Source organism: Phyllostomus hastatus, unplaced genomic scaffold (genome assembly GCF_019186645.2).
Source record: "Phyllostomus hastatus isolate PE091 unplaced genomic scaffold, TTU_PhHast_1.1 phas_contig_198, whole genome shotgun sequence".
Classification (NCBI taxonomy): domain Eukaryota; kingdom Metazoa; phylum Chordata; class Mammalia; order Chiroptera; family Phyllostomidae; genus Phyllostomus; species Phyllostomus hastatus.
In genome coordinates this window covers 3,379,911-3,398,937 of record NW_025333715.1, presented here as the reverse complement: position 1 = coordinate 3,398,937, position 19,027 = coordinate 3,379,911, and the positions used below count along the sequence as shown (strand labels likewise).

The 19,027-nt window shown below is 61.3% G+C and overlaps 1 protein-coding gene across 1 annotated transcript in view; it reads left to right on the top strand.

Moving 5' to 3' along the window:
* Positions 1-19,027, top strand: part of MPPED1 (metallophosphoesterase domain containing 1) — a 42,784-nt gene that overhangs the window by 5,827 nt on the left and 17,930 nt on the right. Inside the window, exon 2 of the mRNA XM_045835077.1 lies at positions 1,751-1,932. Within this exon, the coding sequence (XP_045691033.1) occupies positions 1,751-1,932 (182 nt within the window). The remainder of the gene's footprint in view (positions 1-1,750; positions 1,933-19,027) is intronic.

The window sequence follows — 19,027 nt, the reverse complement described above, 5'->3', positions numbered from 1 at the left end:
AAGCCTCGGGGTGGAGGGAAATGGGAACGGAGTTAATTAAAGAGCCTGGGCGCTGCCGGGGGAGGAGGGCCTCGCGCTGCCCCAGGCTGGCGGTGCCGGTGGGGGTAGGGGGGCTCCTGGCTGAGGGACGCCCGGGAGGGGAGATTCGGGGGGGTGGAGGCGGCTCTGCAGGTGGCCCCTCTCTCCCTCCCCCTTCTTTGTGTCTCTTTGTCTCTCCCACTTGGCATGCCCACAACCTCAGCGTGTGTGTGTGTGTGTGTGTGTGTGTGTGTGAATGAATGAGTGAATAAGTGAATTGGATTGGCTCACTCGTGTCCCTGTGCCGGGCCCATAGCCCAGTAGCGATTGGCTGCCCTTGGTTCAATAGCTGTGTCAGGGGCAGGCAGGCTGTACAGGTGGATTCAGAGACCAGCCCCCTGCAAGACCCTCTGCCGCGTGGCGGTGGGGGAGGGGAGGGAGGGGCCCTGAGGACAGGGGAGCGGTGGGGGAGTTACTGAGAAGGAGAGTTGGGTTTCCGGATCAGCTCAGGCACCGCCTCCTTCTCTGGCTCCCCGCCCCCCCGCTGCTGCCCCGTCAAGGTTAGTGGCTTGGTCGTTGCTGACTGTGGCCGCGTCAGGGGTCCCTGGCCTGGGATCACGCCTGGGTCATCCCTGCGGCCCCAGTGTTGAGCGAGGGGTTGGCACACGGGTGTGGCCAGAAGGTGCTGTGTTGAATGAACAAGTGAATGAGTTGAATGAATGAATGAATGAATGAAAGAAGGAAGAGGAGGAGCCCCCAGCGCCCTCCTATGGCCATCCCTGGACTCCCTTGGGGAACTTTCCTGTCCGCCCCGGTTGGACCCAGTTGGACCCAGTGATGGGGGAGGGGAGGCCGGCTCCGCGCCTCCGATGGCGGCGGTGGACCGCGCGCGCGCGCGCGCGGGCAGACGCGCCCCGCACATTAGCATGCCGAACCCGCTTCCCTCGTAAGGTGTTAATTAAATTTCTTTGAAGTATATTGTCTGAAAAAAAAAGGATAATTAGAAAGATGTCTTTAAAAGTATTTATGTAACTGATACGGTCCTGCTTTTGGTTTGCCGCATAATTAGATTTAAACACAACTGACTCCTCGAGCGGCACACTCATTTGGAGAGCGCGGCTCGTCGCCACGCCGTCGTCGCGCTGCCGTTAAGCGTTTGGAGCCTGGCAGGCTTGGTCGGCAGAGGGGCGGCGGCGTGGGGGGCGGTGGCGTGGGGGGCGGGGCGCTGGGCGTTCCTTCCCTGGGATGCCCGCCAGCCGCCGGCTCGGTCCAGCAAAAGGCAAGGGCAAGGTTCTGCTTCCGGCCACACTCAGCAACACGTGGCAGAGCTGGGGCTTGGAAACCTGGTCTTCCGGCTCCGGGGCGGTTCTCTCACACCCCCTGGGGAGCCTGCGTTCTCAGGAGGGCCAGACCACCTCACGGTTTGAAAAACTGCTGCCTCCCTCCAGTGGTTTTGTGTCTTGCGCTCCCTCGGAGTCCCCCGCCCCCGTCCCCTGGGGCTGTCCTCCGCCGCTGCTCATGCCCTGCCCAGCCCTGGGGACTCCTTTCCGTCACCTGCACCACCGACGTGGGTCCCTGCATTCTCGCTGGCGTCCGGAGTGCACCCAAGGGGGCGAACACTGGTTTTGGGGAGTTGGAGACGTCTCGCCCTCCTTATCGTAAAGACGGGTCTGCGGGCAGCCCCGCGGCCCTGTGACCGCGGCCGTGACCACAGTGCGTTCTGTCCCCGCAGGGTGGACCCCGTGCCCCACGACGCCCCCAAGCCGCCCGGCTACACGCGCTTCGTCTGCGTGTCTGACACGCACTCGAGGACGGACCCCATCCAGATGCCCTATGGCGACGTGCTCATCCACGCCGGGGACTTCACGGAGCTGGGGCTCCCGAGCGAGGTGAAGAAGTTCAACGAGTGGCTCGGTAGGTGCCGGGCGGCCGAGCCGAGGTCCAGGCCTGGGGCCGCCCTCGGGGCCCAGCCGTCCTCCCTCCCCACTCTGCCCGCCGCCGCCCGGCCGCGGTCTGCCTGTCCCCCACCCACCCAGGGAACCTTCCCTGACCTCCCAGACCAGGTCCCAGCTCTTACACTCTTCCGGTCCGTCTCACCCTGGCCATCCCCCACCCCGGCCCTGGTCTGGGCTGAGACTTTCCATTTGTGTGTGGGGATCTGGGGCCCGGGAGACCCCCTCCCGGAGGGATTTTTGCCCAGCTGTGTCCTGGCCCACTGGCGCATTCAGCCCCCTGTCGTGCCTGGTGCAGGTAGGTGCTACACAAACAGGGGATGGGTGAGAGGGAGCACGTGGCTGAACGGGCGGGTGGGTGCGTGGCTGCCTGGGCGCGGTGATGCCGGGGCGGGCGCTCAGTGGGCTCACACTGGCTCGGCCGCCTACCGCCCTACGATGGCTTCCCCATTACGGGGACCCCCGGAGCCTCTGAGGCCGAAGCGGGGGCCTGGGGGCCGGTGTGGGCACGGGCATCGAGCTGTGGGCCGTGATCTGCAAGTGCAGCCCCCGGGGCTCTGTCTGTGCTTTTTATTTTCTTCCTAAATAAGAACGGCAGGGGCCCCAGGTGCCCCCTGGGAAAAGCCGCTTGTTTGGAATCCAGAGAAACCGCACCACGAGTCCCTCGGGGAGCGAGACGCAGATGGCCTGGCCCTGGGTGGCCCTGCAGGCTGGCTGCCACCCAAGAGGCGCGGGTGCAGGGCCGGCCACCTCCCCGGGCCGCCCCGCTGCCCTGCCTGACAGTCGGCCTGCCCCGAGGGCGTCCCGCCGGCTGGGAGCCGCGTGAGCAGAGCCGCCGGGAGCCAGGCGGCAGCTGCGGTGAGCGAGAGGCCGGTGTTGCCGGCTGAGACAGATATGCACAAGCGAGGCCTTGTCCTCCGCTTGGTAGGCTCAGCGCTTTCCACATTGACTTTCCAAATGGGAAATTCCGAGCCCCCTTTGGGCTGACCCTGTGGAGGCCGGGGTGGGGCAGGGCTCCCCAGAGTGGGCCTGCCCCAGGCTTCTTGCCTTGCCCGGAGCTGCTTCGGGGTCTGGGCCGCCTCCTGGGAGGGGAGGGGCCCTCTCTGAGCCTGGCTTCTTATCCTCAAGGACGGACGGGAGGCCTCACTTGATGGAGCCCAGGGCCCCAGTCCAGGGCAGGGGACTGGAGTCGTGGCATGCCAGGCTCCTTAGCGCCACCACCCGGCTGGATTTTGGGAACCACTGTTTGGGGAGGGTCCTATTGGACAGAAGAGGGTGTCGCCTCCCCCCTTGCCCCCTCGCACTGAGGTTCTTAGGGAGGGGACTGTTTTGGATGTGCCGGCCCATGCGCTCCCCTTGGCGTGGTGAAGGAAGGGACACGCACTTGCCCGCGTGGCGGGGGTGGCTCCGAGTGCTGAGGCATCTTCTCAGCTGCCCCTGGCAGGCATGGGCCATGGCGAGAAGCTGACTCGGGGCCGGGCCTCGACGGAGGGGCTGGGGGTTTGTGCAGAAAGGGTGCCGCCAGGCTGAGGGGACGGCGGGGGCCAAAGTGCGCCAGTGGGGGGCTGAGAGGGGCGGGCGGTGCCATTGCAGCTGGAGCCAGGGGGTCGGGCTTGGAGGGGGGGCTGGCCAGGGTCCTGGGGGGCTGGCACGGTGGGGTGGGCCCTTTAGGACGATCCCTCCACCTGCCTCGTCCCAGAAGCCAGAACAGCGCCCACAGGAGTGTGGGGGCCTTCTCCCTAATCTGCACTTGGAGTTGGATGGATTTATTCTCCTGGGCTATCGGGGGTGGGAAGGGTGAGCTTACAAAGGGGTTTTTTTCTACAGAAGGTTTCCCCTGGGGCCTCTCCCCTTTGCGGCATTCAGGTGTTTGCAGAGTCGTGTGGTCACTCGGGGGTAGGGGTGGGATGCCCCACACCTGGAGCAGAAGCCGCTGTGACCTGGGCGGATGGGCGGGCGGCCTGCGTGTCCGTGGAGCCCCCGTGGGTGCTGGCTCATCCAAGCCCCCCTGCGGCCAGCTTTAGGGGGACTTGGCCGAGGCACAAAGTGAGACGCCCCTCGGTGGGCTGGCTGTCCAGTCCCCAGGGATGTGGTCCTCGTGGCCGAGAGGAGGGCCGTGCACTCACTGGGCACCGCCAGGCACACCTGCACAGGTGCGTGTTCACGGAGAGCTGGTGTCTGCTGAGCGGACCAGTCCCCCGATTCTTCACGCCCTCCGGTGCCGCCCTTTTTGCGTATTAGTATCATCAAATCACCCCCCCCCACCGACAACGGGAGGAGGCAGGGCCGCCCGCACCCCCATTTTACAGAGAAGAAAACCGAGGCCCAGCGAAGGGGGCGACCTGCCCAGGCCCACACAGGGTCCCGGCTGGGATTCCCCCCGGGCAGTCGGGCGCTGGGGCCTAGCCCCTGGCGCCTCCCCCTCCGCTCGCCTCCCTGGTTCCTCTCAGGGTGAGTCCTCTCTGGCGCCCCCTTGAGGCGGGGGCAGCGCCATCTGGGTGCGGACATCCGGGGTCTGCCCCCTGCCCCGGGGCTCCGTGGCAGCCACGTGTCCTCTGTGAGCTTCAGCGGTCTCGTTTCAAGTGGGGGTGGGGGGCTCCCTGTGCCCTGCCCCCCCCATAAAAGCAGTTCTGAGGCTTCGCCGGGCTGGGGGAAGGATGAAGGTGCGCAGGCTGTAGGGCCGGGCAGGTGGCGTTGCCGCCCCTAGGGCTGGCGCGTGCCGGACCGCCGCTCCCTCTGGGGAGGGCAGGGGCCGGGAGTCGGTCCCACAGAAGCCGGCACCTTTGACCCGAGCCCAGGGGTCGTTTGTGCAGGCCGGGAGAACAGTGGTAGAGGTGGTGTGCAAACGCGTGTGGATTTCCCGGGGAATGGGGACGTGTGCCCTTAGCTGTGCCATCGGCACACACACACACACACACACATGCACACGCACACGGAAGAGACTGGAAGGGAATACTCATGGGTCTACCAGTGTACCTCACTGAGAGCTCCCTATGGGCCAGGTGTGTCCCAGGCATGTCCCTGGCACTGGGGTGACAGTGGGGACAGGGAGGGGCCCCGCTCACATTCCGGTGATGGGCGGACAGTGGCTCGAGGGACACACAAGAGGCCATAAGGGCACTGTCTGTGGAGCGCCAGCCCCGGGCACCCGATGGTGCCTGAGTGCAATCAGGGAAGGCCTCCCGGAGGAGGTGCCCCTGGATGAGGGATGGAGGAGGAGAACGAGGCAGAGGCCAGAGCAACGCTCCAGGCCGAGGGCACGCTGGCTGCAAAGGCCCTGCGGTGGGGGCAGAGGGCACGGCGAGTGTGGGGGGAGGAGGGTGACTGGAGTTTGCACGGGCCCTGCGAGCCCGGGACGGGAGTGTGGGGCTGATTCCGGGGGTGATGGGCGTGTGGGAGCTCCATGCAGGGGAGGGACCTGTCAAGACGCCGTCAGAGGCCTGGGCTGCAGAGGGGAGAGGGGCAGCGAGGCCAGGGAGGGCAAAGGCTCAACGATGTTCCGGAGCTCTGGTCCCCGTGGGGGCGCTGGGAGGGTTTTATTTTCCATTTCACGGTTCTCTCTGCCTTTGTCCCCCTTGATTGTTTGCAAAAACCATGTGTTACTTGGTAGCATCGAATAAAAGCAACACTGAAATCTTTTCCTTTTAAATGAAACGTTGGCCTCTCTGGTGTCCCGTGCAACTGTCCCAGCGTGGGGGTGGCGGCAGCACGGGCCTCAGGTCGGTGCTGGGCTCACCCGGCCCCTCAGAAGGACACCACTGGCCCTTCCCCAGGCCCACCGGCCCAGCCCTCCTGTGTGTGTGTGTGTGTGTGTGTGTGTGTGGCCAGGGGTGGAGTGGGGGTGGGGTGGGGGCAGTTCTTCCCCATGAGGACACACAGCTGAATTCTGAACCTGTCCATTCATGAGCCTGGACTTGCAAGATGCCAGAAAGCTCCCTCTTGCTCTCACTGTCTGTGCGGGGCTGGCCTTACCGCACCGCCCCCCGCCCCCGGCCCCTCCAGCCAGGAGGAGCCCGAGCCTCTGCACCCCCACTCCCGTGGCCCCAGCTCCCTCAGCTTCACCCCTGCCCTGGCCTTGGGAGTGACGCCCGGAGGCCACAGGCAGGTTTGTTCTCTCCTGGCCTCTCTGCGTGACCCTTCCAAACTGGGGTTCTCTCCCCCGTTTCCACACCTCCCTCTCTGGGCATCCCATTCTCCATCTCCTTTGGTCCAGCTGTCTCTCCCACCCAGACCTACAGAACACCCCGTCTCTCTCCCCAGCCTGGACCTTTCTTTGAGATTCTGCCAGGGTATTGTTCCGTCTTCTCAGGAGACACCTCCTCCTGGCTGTCTGCCAGGATTTCAGACTCGTTCCATCCCCAACTGAACTCCCACACCTCAGACCCATCCCCACAGGCTACCGTAAGGTGCAGCCCTCCAGTGCGGTGTTTGAGACCCTCCCCACCTCCGCTCCTGCGCCCCTTCTCCCTTCCCTCCAAGGCGGATGTCCACGGCCATCCCTTCTTACTCCGACCCCACCGTTGTCGGCCCCACCTGCGCTCCTCTCCACAGTCACTCATATCACCTGCCGAGCTCCCGCGGGCACCCAAGCGGGCCGGCCTGCCCGGCTCCCTTCCTCCTGCAGGTCCTCAGAGCCCGGCCCAGCCTGGCGCCGAGGGGGCTGGGCAGGTGGCGGTCGAATCGGCCTGGAGAGGTCTGCGGGGCACAGGCCGGGCCAGTGCATTAAGCGGCACGGCCCGCTGCAGAGCCAGGCAGGGGAGGGAGGCGAGGGCCCGCTCTTGGCGCGTTGAGAAGTTATAATTAACTTTTTACTGGCGCCCTAGCACAAAGCGATACATAAGACAATATAAAAGGGGCCCAAGGATTTCGCTACATAGAGCTGGGTCTTTCGCAAGGAAACCCTTAATTAAAATCTGTGAGGGAGGGGAGGAGAGGAAGGGAAGTGGGGAGCCCTTCCAGGAGGTTGCGTTGGTTCCTTCTTCACTTGCCACCGTGCTGGAGGCGGAGGGGAGGGACCCGGGCGTGGGGGTGGCGCGGCGGCTTCGGAAACGGGCTGCCGCCTTCCCGCCTCGTTGCCGTTCAAGGTGGCCGCCCAGGGCTGGGCTCCAGGTGGAGGTGAGGGGCTCCAGGTGGAGGTGAGGGGCCTCGGGAAGGAGCTGGCGGCCCCGCGGGAGCAGGAGTCCGCTCCGGGCGCAGAGTCTGTGGGAAACGGCGACTTCAGATGCCACTGCGGACTGTCACCCATGGCCACTTCACTGCCCATGTTCCACTGTTTCCTTCCCTCTCTGCCTCCCTTCACGGGGGGGGGGGGCAGCCGACCTGGACACGTGGGGGCTGAGTTGTCACTCCGCTCCCCTGCTCTGTCCCCAGCGGCCTCTGCAAGCCCTCCCGTTCTCATTCCTTTCATTTCCTTTTTACGTGGGCGCCCCCCTCTTTTCACCGGGCATTTCTTATCTGGGTGCTTGGCTCGTGGCCCCTGGGCGCACCTCACTCTTGCTTCTGTCTCCAGGCGCTCCATCCTGCCCTGAGGCCGCGGAACGTTCCGTGGGGGGGCGGACGACGTCCCAGGTTCTGCCCATCAGGCCCAGGAGGCAGCCTCGGGGCGGCCCCACCTGCGTGTCCCAGGTGTGGTCTGCACGGGGCTGCCCCGGGGCGCCCCAGCCTGGAGTGGGCCGGGACAGGTGTCCCGGGGTGGAGCCCTTCCCTTCCCCTGGCTCAGGCGGGTGGGCGGGGTGGGGCAGGCGCGGGGAAGGGGGGTCAGGGGCGTGAGCAGCTCTGACAAGCCCCCCACCGACCCGGGGTCGGTAGTCCCGACAGCAGGGGACAGAGCACTTAGCTGGGGTTCCTGGGGCCGCTTCTGGCCCCGCCACCGCCAGCCAGGTGACCTCGCTTCTCCCACACTGGGTGTCCACACCCATAACACGTGGGTGCCTGTTTGGGCCACACGCTAACGAAGCCCCCCCGCTGACGTTGCTGCTGTCCCGAACTCCTGGCCTGGGGAGCCCTGGGTGGGGGCTCGCCCTCCCCCTGGGGCTGTGGCTGCAGGGGATGGGAGGGGCCCGCACTCACCCCGTCAACACGTGTGGTGGGTGGGGGGCTACCACACTCACTGGCTGGGGGTTGGGGTTGAGCAGCGGGGTGGGAACTTAAAGAGGGTGCTGGGGGCCAGGCCGGGGGAGGGAACCTGGTCTGACTCCGGGTCTGAAGGACCTTCGGCTGCTGGGCCAGCAGGGCCACAGCAGGCGGTGGGGGGTGGGGGGTGGGGGGGTGGGGGTGGGGGGGTGGGGGGTGGGGGTGGGGGCGGTACCAGGCACCTGGGGGGCTGGTGCTGGTGTCGCCAAGAGGCGAGGGGACCCGGAGGTGGCCAAGGGGACCAAGAGCCGTGTGGGGGTTGGGCAACAGTTTGGAGGTGAAGTCAGCGGGGTGTGCTGACGGGAGGTGGGGTGGAGGGTGAGTGAGACCCCTGACCTGCCACCCAGCAGCGGGCCTGGCCGGAGGCGGGCCTCCCGCAAGTATCTGTCCGGTGAATAGGGGGGGGAAAAAAAGGACATGTTCTGGGGGGTGGTCACTGCAATCAAAATATCCAACCATCGTTTTCTTTTCCTTCTAAACAAGCGTGCCGTAATCACTGAGCACGTGCCGTGAGCCTAAAGTGGATTCTGTTCCGTTGGCTTATTCGTTCGATATATACAACGGCCGGAGTCAGACGCTTTCAGAAACACGTTATTCTCACGCAGACTCAACATGGGGTATTTCAAACAAAAATGGTCTTTGACTCTGGGCTTCACGTCACCCCAACACTGTCCGCTCAGGGGCCGCTGGCGTCCGGGGGTTCGGCCGTGTGCGGCCACAGCGGCCACAGTGACTGGCGGGCAGGGGCTCGTCCCGGGGGGCCGGTGGACGTTCGGGTGGCAAATGGGCGGGCAGTGCGCCCGAGGTCTGGCTGTCGCTGAAAAAAATTGTCTGGGTTTTTCATTCAAAAATTCCCACAAAGCCCACAGTGTGTTTTAGGGGCTACCGAGGAGAAAATTAACTTCTCGTAAAGAGGAAAAACCTAGAATTCTAAAGTTGTAGTCCAGGGGTTTTGGCCAGCCACCATTTCAGTATTTCCACGTTCCACAGACCTGGGGGGGCGGTGGCGGGTGGATGATATACTATTACCGAATGGGCCCCCCCCTTGTGCTCAGGGGCCCCCCACCCCGTACTAGGTTCGCCTTGCCTGCTGCCAGAGAAACGTCTCTCAGTGCCAGAGACCGGTGAAGAGGAAAGGGATTATTTACTTAAAGAGCTGTACAAACTTAAGAGTAATGACTTAATATCTTCGCCGAGATGCCAAAGTCCTTTAGAACACCCCCACACACGCACAGTCCTTCCTTCATCCCACTGCCCAGTCCGGGGTCCCGTGTCTCAGAAAAAGAAATAGGAGTCCGTGGTTCTCCTCTGCCCAAGCCGCGTGGTCCCGAAAGATGCCGGAGGGCTGCCGCGCCTGGGTTTAAATCCCCGCGCCGATCTTCCTCGGCCGCACCATTTCCGACTCCGCCCACAATTGGCCACAGCTGCCAGCGTTCCCGTATTTTTCCAGCTTTCCTGGGCTGCCGTAGTGAGGCCAGGCAGGCGTGGCCCCGTGGCGTGGAGCCAATCATCTCCAAGCTCTCACGCAGGCGCTGTAACCAGGGAGAGCTGCCTCCCAGTTACATCCTGGGTTGAAGTCACTCCCATCCCCCTGGCTCAAAGCATGGGCACAGCTGTTTAACGTATCTGTGAAACCAGTTAAAGGTTATAGATGTGTTAAATGACTGTTCTAGAGGTCATCTGCAAACCTGTTGCTATGCAAAACAGCTCTCAATGGCCCTGCTCCATGCGTCCCATCCCCCAGCTCAGACTTGTGGGGGTGAGGGCATCCTATATATGTGTATTTTCCTAATGTTTCCTGGACACCCGAGTTCTGGACCCCATTATAAATCCCTATTTGGGGCCCCTCCATGGCTGCACCCTGGCATACTAAATGACCTGTGTAGGGCAGAGTGGCTTTGGGAATGAAATGAGACTGCCCGAGTGTGAGTGTGTGACTGTGTGTAAGTGTCTTTCAATCTGTGGCAGTGTTGTTTTTTAAGATCATCATCCTAAATTTAAAATTTTTTTAAAATTAGATGCCTTAAATTAAAACAATATTTTAAAATATTTAAACAAGGTAGAGATGCGTTTTTTTCTGAAAGCTTGGAGCTTTCTGAAAATCCTTGTTTGGCTTTGTGTATTTTGTTATTTGTTTGGCTTTTTTTTTTTGCCTCCTTGTTTCTATCCCATGTTGTGCCAAAGGATTTGAGATGGTTTATCGAAACAATGAGAATAGGAAAATGGTACAGGATCGATGAGAAATCAGAAGACAATGAAAAAATAGAAATTAGAGCAGATATCATCACGTAGGGCTCAGTGGGTTCTGTGAGGTGGAAATGGAGCTTGAGCTTCCCGGGGGCCAAAGTGAAAAGGGAGATGCGTTGGATGAACGGCTCTGAGTACTGGGCGGAGGAAACGGGCCAGCGCCTCTGATGGGTCCGCCCTGCAGCAGGTCCAACTCGTCCCGCTGTGAGCACCTCGGGGACCAGATGTGCGTCCTGGCCATTTCTGTGCAGGAGGAGCTTGGCGGAGACTTTTGTGTTTGAATAGTAACAATGAATATTCGTCTAGGGCTTCTCGGCATGTGAAATGTGCCCATTTCTGTCACTCACGCTGCGTGTCTCTCCCCCTCCCTGTCTTCTTTTGGATTGATTGAAGTTTCTTTTTTTTTTTCCCCCTCCACTGGTTTGGAAATTCTGTATTCTTTTTCAATTTGTTTAGTGGTTACTCATAAATTTTTAATAAGCATATCCGACTCCAGTCAGAATAAAATGAAGCGACATCTCCATTCTCCCCGAAGTTCCCTGGCACACGCCCACCCCGGCCCTTCTTGCCACCATCTGGCGTCTCGCTTCCGACTCATTTTGAGGCCTGCCCTCGCGCCGTCGGCTTTGCCACCGCCGTCACCGTCACGGCTTGCTTTCCGGTCTGCGCCGGCCATTTGCTGGGTGGGCGTTCGCTGAGCGCTTCTCTGTGGCCGGCCTGAGTCTGGGCCCCGGGGACACGGCCGTGAGCGGTCAGCAGACGGCTCATGGCGAGCAGCTATCATGTGTGCGCCGGTCAGAGTAAGGGGACAGGGAGGACCCTCTGTGGAGGTGGCCCCTGAGCAGAGACCTGAATGGAGGGAGCTGGTGTGTGGAAGTCTGGGGAGGCCACATGAGCAGGGGCGGCAGCTGGGTCCACAGTGCGGGAGGCACATTTCAGGACCAGCAAGGGGGCAGGTGGCTGGAGTCCCGCAGTGGCCCGAGCGGGGGCACGAGGAGCAGAGATCAGGTGGGGGTTGGGGACCAGGTTGGGTGGCTTCGACTGGCCGGGAGGCGGCACTTGAGGGGCCTCGGCACTGGGGCTTTGTGGGGACGAGTGAGGGGCAGGGGTGGGCCTTCCAGCTCGAAGGGGCTCCCAGGGGTCCGAGGCTGGAGCTTCGACTGGCCAGCCCACCCGATCGCTCTGCAGTTCTGGGTCCGCTCCGCGTCCGCTGAGCTTGTACCTTGCTCCGGATGCCGGACCTGCAGCGGGCAGCACAGCAGGCGAGACTCCTACCCTAGAAACACAGGCAAAGAAGGAGCCCTGGCGTGATGGAGACAGGGCGAGGGGGGGCGGCCTGCGGCCAGGTCAGACCCTCACCTGCCTCCCAGGTGTGAGATGTAGGGCAGGTGGCACGCCAGCCCCGGGTCTCAGGGTCCTCACCCACATACCAGATGTGATGCGTCTTCCCAGGCCGGCGGGTACGCGGGTGAGAGAGGACATGTTGAGGACACAGGTGCCCGGAGCTGGGGTCCCCGCAGGGGCCTGCCTCCCCGCCCGGAAGTGCTCCCGGCCGGGCGGTGGGACCACCACCGCAGAGAGTCATTGGCTGGCAGGAAAGTGACCAGTTGGTCATTCAAGAGTTGGGGAAGCAAGATTTTCTTGCTGGCCTGCTTCTGTTCTATTTTTCTTCAACCACCGGGGAGATGCATTTGAATATGAAATAAGCCAGTATGAGTTTTTAAAAATGTCATTTTCATGCTGGACTTCTTTCCAAAACAGGAATAGTCAACAAGCCAGAAAATCCTGGCCCGCACAGAACTGAAATAGTCTGTCCTCATGTGCCCACAAACTCCTGAAACGTCTGAAACATTCTACCATGGCCCCGTCCCCACCCCTCCCCCTGCCTGCCCCGTCCCCACCCCTCCCCCTGCCTGCCTCCTGCACCTGGACTCCGGGCGCATTTGGCAGAAGCTCGGTGTCTTGGGAGCTGCCCTGTCTTCCTTGTCATTCCCACTGCCAAGCTGCCCCTTCTGTGGGGTGCCCCCCGCCCCGCCTGGTACCCCACGGACCCCTCACCCCCAGCCCTTCTCAGACGTCAGGTGTGTGAGAATCCCCTGGCAGGGTGTGTGTGTGTGGGGGTGTTCTGTGCATCATGTGGACACCCCAGTTCGGCAGGTCTGGGTGGGTGACCCCCAGGTGATGCACCCAGGGTGGGCCTGCATGGCCCAGGGTGGTAGCCCGTCTGCCCCCTCCCCCCATGGGTAATTGACCACGTGAAATGTGGCCGGTGTTCCTGAGACCCCAACTTTTGTGTTTGATTCCATGGTATTTAATTTGAAGTTAAATAGTCTCAGGGCGTTGATGACTGTGGGTGGGACAGTGCTGCCAGACCACCCCTTGCTGCTGCTGTCTCTGCAGATGAGGAAACCGAGGTCTGAGAGGTGCTCAGCTTGCCGAGGACACCCCGCAAACTGAAAGTGGAACCAGGATTCTAACTCTGCTCTTTTACATTTTTAAATGAATTCTTCATCACCTAAGGCGGCCATTGATGGGGGAGCTTCCCCTGTGTCTCCAGAGACCCAGCCCTTTCTATTAGCCAAGCCCTCCTGTGCAGGGCAGTTTTGAACGGCGTGGTTAGCAGTAATGCTTTATAGAGTCAGGGCCAGCCAGACAAAGCCATGTTCAAGTTGCTGACGGATGTGAGGGCTTCCCTAGGTGAGAGCCACAGTTCGCTGCAGAGCCTCGTATCCAGGCCCCCCCCACCCAGAGGCGTCTCAGTGACAGTGACTTCCCGGGGGCGGCCCTGGGCAGTTTAAAGGCACCTTCGGGTGGTTTGCAGGTGAGGAGCCTGAGACCCAGTGCAGGGCGGCGCCCCCCGGAGCCTGCCCAGGTCCTGGCTCTCCGCCGCCACCTTCCCACCTGCGGCCTTCCCTGGCCGCCTGGGATCGACCGGCTCCCCACCGATGCCCCTGCCCCTTGCCCGGCTTTGTTCTTCCCGTATCTGTTATCCCCACGGGACCTGGAGCTCACGTTATTACTGTCGACACCCTGCCGGAAGGCTCTGCCGGAAGGCCCGCTTCCCGGAGGCAGGGACCTTGTCCATCCTGTGCGCCCATCGCGTCTTCAGCACCACGGACAGCGCCTGTGTCGGCAGGCGCCCTGCGTTTCCTTATTAATAGTGAATTAAACTCCTGCAGTGACAGAGGGGCCGCGGGCAGGATGCAGCCTCTGAGCAGGCCGACGCCCTCCCGGCCCCCACCCGTGTCTGCTGGGAAGCCCGGAGAAAGCCACGACCCTCTTGTGCCTGGGGGTGCCCTCTGCAGCGTGGGTGGGCAGGGGGCACTCGCTCCTGGTGGGGCTGCGGAGAGGACCAGTGGGTGACTGCAGTGGGACCCACTTTCAGCCTGTGGTCTGCAGAGACCCCTCGGGTTTGGGTCCGGGCCCTATGCGTGCCAGCCACCTGGCCTTGGGTGCGGTGCGGCCTCTCTCTGAGCCTCAGTCTTTGCATCTGTAAAAGGGGGCTGCTGGGGGCGGGGGACCCAGTGAGGCAGGGGGTGCTGTGGGCTCAGCGTACGGCCCGGCGTGGGGTAACCGCAGGCTAAATGCAGCTGCCACACGCGTGAGGTGGCTGCTTTGTGCGGCGTCTCGGCGCCCGGCCCCGAGCACGTGTGCCGTGGGCGGCAGCTGTAATTACTCATCGTCCCAGGAGGCCTTTCTCTTCTGTAAAATCAGAGATTGAAAAGTTAGGGTTTAGTTCTTTGAAATCTGTTCGGAAGAAACGCGGATTTTTAAAAACGTGTCTAGGTCTGTGTCTTTGGTTTCCCTTCAGAAGAAGCATTTCACACCTCCCTGCGTGCGCGCGGTGCCAGCGCGGCTCTGCGGGCTCGGGGGGAGCTAATTCAGGGCTGGTTTGACAGCCACGACAGGGAAGGGCGGCTTGGAGCTGACAGGCGGGGCTGGCTGGGTGGCGTCCCAGCCTCTCAAAATAGTCACTTCCCAGACTCACATTTGTCACGTCGGCGCTCGAGAGAAGTTTTCTGCTCATTGATCCAACTGGGCTCCCTCCCCGCTTAACACTCTTCCCCGGTTCCCCTCGAGAAGTCCAGATCCTTTGGGGGGGGCAGTCAGGCCCCTCCCCGTGTGACCCCAGCCGTCCCTCCCAGGCTGACCCCTGTTCGGCCCCTCCTCTGCCACATACGCCGGGTTCCCCGCTCCCGTGCCTCTGCCTGCCCGGGGCCCTCTTCCTGTCTCGTCGGCCCAGGGAGCTGCTCTTCACCCAGGACACCTGTTTCCTCGGTCCCTCCCTGTCACACCACGGTTCCCGGTTCCCTGTGCCTGAGAGCCACTCCCGCCACAAAGGCCACTGGGGGCTTCTGCCTGTCCCCACGCAGCTGGAGGAGGGGCGGGGTCGAGGCCTCAGTCCCCAGGCTGCAGCCCAGTACCTGGCCCTTGTGAGCCGCACCCACTCCCCCAAACGCCTGGAACAAAGCGGTGATGAGATGATTCTGCTTTGGTGCATCGTAACATCCAAAACATTTAGTTCGCTTAAAAACACTTAGTTTTATTAGGAAAGCTCCTTTAAAACAGGGATCGTCCATGTAATTCGTTCTCGCGTGTTATTTCAATTCTACGGCAAAGAACATGGCCCTGGGCCAGCGGTGCCCCTTGCAGCGCGCTGTCCGCGGCGGGAAGGCGCCCGGGAGTGCGGAGTGTCTGCCAGGGAGGGGGAGGGCCGGGTCTCAGCCCCCAGCCCTGCCTCCCGCCCGGCTCTCGGCCTCCTCGGGGGCCCCACGTGGAGTCGAGAACCTTCCGGCGAGGCGGAGGCGGGGGCAGCCTCCCTGCCTGAAGCGTCGGAGGACTTTTTGATGAGAGGGGGCGAGGGACCGGGGCCCAGAGGGCCGCTCAGTCCCTTTCTGCCTCTCCCAGCCCCGATGGCTTGTGAAATTCTGGGACCGCTGGCCTCCAGCTTTAGAAGGTTTGGCCCTCGGGGTTGTGAGGTTCTAGAAACAGTGTTTCTAGGACCGGAAGCCCCACAGCTCTCCCTGCTCACGGTTCTAGGGTCTGCTGTTCCGGCTCCCCGTTCTCTCCTGCGTTTCTCTTTAACTGTACATCGTGGTTAAATGTACACAACGTTTACTCCTCTGACCATTTTGGGGCGTACAGTTCGGTGGCCTCAGGGGCACTCACGTCGGGGCGCAGTTGTCACCAGCACCCCTGTGCAGAGCTCTCTCCATCTTGCCAAACTGACGCCTCGTACCTACTGGACACCGACCCCTGGCCCTCCCCCGGCGCCCGCCAGAGGTCTCCACCAGTGCCACTGCTCGAGGCACCTCGTGGAGGAGGGGCCACACAGTGCTTGTCCCGTGGTGACCGGCGTCTCTCACGGAGCGGGACATCCTTGGGGTCCGCCCGTGCGGTGGCAGGTGCCGGAGTTTCCTTCCGTTCCACGCCCGAATCACGTCCCACTGTGGGGACGGGCCACACTGCGTTTATCCGTCAGCTGTCAGTGAGCATTTGGGCCGCGGCCACCGTCTGGCTGTTTCCGATAACGCCGCTGCGCACGTGAGTGTCCGAACGCTCGTGTGAGCCCGCCCGGCTTGCGGCTCCCCGGGACGGTGCCCAGCAGTAGAGTGGCCGGGTCCTGCGCTAGCGCCGCTTTCGCTTTCCCGGGGAGGCTCCCTGCCGGGCTGCGCAGGGCCGGCCGGACTTGACCTCCCACCGGCAGCGCGGGGCGCCCCGCTCTCCGCGCCGGCTGCCTCCTGTTCTGGGGTGCAGCCGCCGTCCTGACGGGGGTGAGGGAAGTTCCCTAACAGGTAGCGATGTCGTGCATCTTTTCATGTGCTCGTTGGGCATTTGCGTATCTTCTTTGGAGAAATGTCTGTTCAAGTCCTTTGCCTGTTTTTTTTTTTTTATATTGGGTTGTTTCTTTTTGTTGTTGTTGAGTTGCAGAGTTCTTATCTTTTCTGGATACGAACCTCTTATCAGAAATATGATTTGCAAATATTTTTTTTTCCGTTCTGTACGTTGCCTTTTCACTCTGTTGGCGGTGCCCTTTGCCGGACAGAGGTTTTAAATTTGGATGTATTTTTTTTTTCTTTCGTTGCCTCTGCTTTAGGGGTCATATCCAAGACATCATGGCCAAATTCGATGTCACGAAGCTTTCTCATCTGTTTTCTTTTCTCTTTTAGTAGTTTATAGTTTCAGCTCTCACCTTCAGGTCTTTGTTCCCCCTTGAGTTAACTTCTGCACACGGCGTAAGAGAGCGGCCCAGCGCCCTTCTTCTGCGTGTGGGCATTCCGTTTGCCCAGCGCCGTCTCTTGCAAAGACCGTCCTCTCCCAACCGGGTGGTCCGGGCGCCTGTGTGGACTCGCGTTTGACCGTGTACGTGAGAGTGTGTTTCTGGACTCTCTCTCCCATCCTGTCGGGCTTCGTGTCTGTCTCCGTCCCAGCACCATACTGCTCTCATCCCGGGTTTGAAATCGGGAGCTGTGAGTCCTCCAACTTTGTTTTTCCTTTTCAAGATTCTTTGGGCTATCCAGGGTCCCCTGAGGTTCGCGCTGGACTTCAAGATGGATTTTCTGTTCCTGAAAGACGCGTCACGGGGTTCGGGCAGGGACTGCGTCGAGTCCGTGGATGGCTTCAGGCGGACGGCCGTCTTCGCCGCGGGAAGCCCTCCGGCTCGTGAACGTGGGTGTCTTCCCGTTTATCGGCGTCTTCACGAATCTCTGAGCCAACGTTTTGTAGTTTTCAGTGGACAAATCTGCCGCCTCCTCAATTAAGTTTATCCCTAAGTGTTTTGTTCTTGTTGCTGCTCGCGGAAGTCGGGCTGTTTCCTCGATGACCCTTTTCGGGTTGTGTCTTTTCCCCCGTACAGGGACGCAGGTGGTCATCCTGTGCGTGGTTCCCGTATTCTGCACTTTTTCTGAATCTGTTTGACTTGCGCTAACATCTGTGCTGCTTTTAAAAAGTGACCTTTAAAGGCTTGTTGTTGACAGCGGCCACAAGATCTTCTCCAAAATATTATGCTGTTTAAGATAAAGTCACCGAGGGCTCCTGGTAGCAGGAGGGATCGTAAGGGCTCAAGTCCCTGGCAACGTTCTTTTTCTTTTCCTCTTCCTTTTTCGTTTTTGAGGACCGTTCCATGCAAAGGCCCTGGCTCGTTGAACAGGCCCAGTGGTTGTGGCAGAGAGGGGGAGCGATCGGGGCTCCGGCCGTCGGTGGGTCTGGGCTTGGATTCCCAGTCCTCTCTCTGCTCGCCAGCCGTGCGGTGACCTGAGCCCACGGAGCCCTGTGTCTTCGTCTGCCCAGCCAGGGCCCCTGTGGTGGGACTGCGTGAAGGGCGGAACCAGGGCATGGTGGGGGGCCGGGGAGCCCGTCTCGGACTCCCGGTGCGGACGCCTGTGGTGTCGTGCATGGCTGCCTGCCCTCACCTGCCCTTGAACCTGACCCATCAGGAATCCCAGCACGTAGAGCCGCCGTCTCAGAGGAGTGCAGTTGGGGTCCGGCTTTCTGCCAGTTCTGTCTTCCTGCGGGTCTGAACCGGGGCCCAGTTTGATTTGGTCCTAGGTTTTGAGCAGAAGGCCAAACCAGTGAGAGAGGTCGGGCTGTGCCTGGGCAGAACTGGGACGTGGGCGGGCGGTGCCCAGCCTCCCGAAGCCTTCCTTTCATTCAGTTAAAATCCCATCTGCGTCGCGGACTGCCTGTGCTCAGCCAGCTGCGCAGGGCCGCCAGGCTCCCGGCAGTGCCCGCGGGCCCTCCCCCGAGTCCCATTCTCGGTGCAGCTCTGGTAGTGGCTGCTTTTATTACCGTGGGGTCTCAGAATAACCACCTTAGATTGCTGTTCTTTGGTTTTTCAACTTTAGATCTTGTTACTGTCTTACCGTGAAAAACAAAGACTTAGAGTTTTAGCCTCTCCACCCATATACACACATGCTTTCTCCTGTCTTGTTTCTTTTAAAAAATATTTCCTTTGGTTACAGATTTTATTTATTTATTTTTAGAGAGAGGTGAAGGGAGTGAGGAAGAGAGGGAGAGAGACACTGATTGGTTGCCTCTCGCGTGCCCCCGACAGGGGGCCTGGCCCTGACTGGGGTTCAAATCCGTGACCCCTTGGCTTGCAGTGAGCCACACCCCCCAGGGCTCCTGCCCTTCTTATCGTGGTCCCCTCACAGGTTTTGCTTAAATAGTCACTGTGCAAAGTTCTGTTATTCCTAAGCAGCCGATTGCTCTGTGTGCTTTTTCCCTGGGTACCCGGCATGGTCCACCCTGGTCCCCTGCAGGTTTCAAGGCCCCTCAGCAGCAAAGCGGCCTGTGCCGGGCCACTGTTTATCTTGTACTTCTTGAACCTCCACCCCTTGCCTGGGTCTGGGCTGGTTGATGTCTAGGCCTGTGTGCGGCTGTGGTCCTGGGACCTCCCTGCACCGTCACCTCCCTCTGCCTCTCTGGTGTCTGGGAGCCCCTGGCTCCAGCACCCCACGGCTCTGGTTACTTGGTTCACGCCCTCGCTGTGCGGGAAGACACCCTCCGGGAGCTTTCTGGGAAAGAACTCACTAGCGATGAGCGTGTGGCAGAGTTGCATGTCCGGAAACCGTCTTCACTCTGTCCTCGCTCTTACTGGACGGTGTGTCTGGGTGTAGAATTCCGGGTTGCAAGCCATTCTCCCTCGGAAGCTGGAAGGCGTTCCTGCGTTTTCTCTC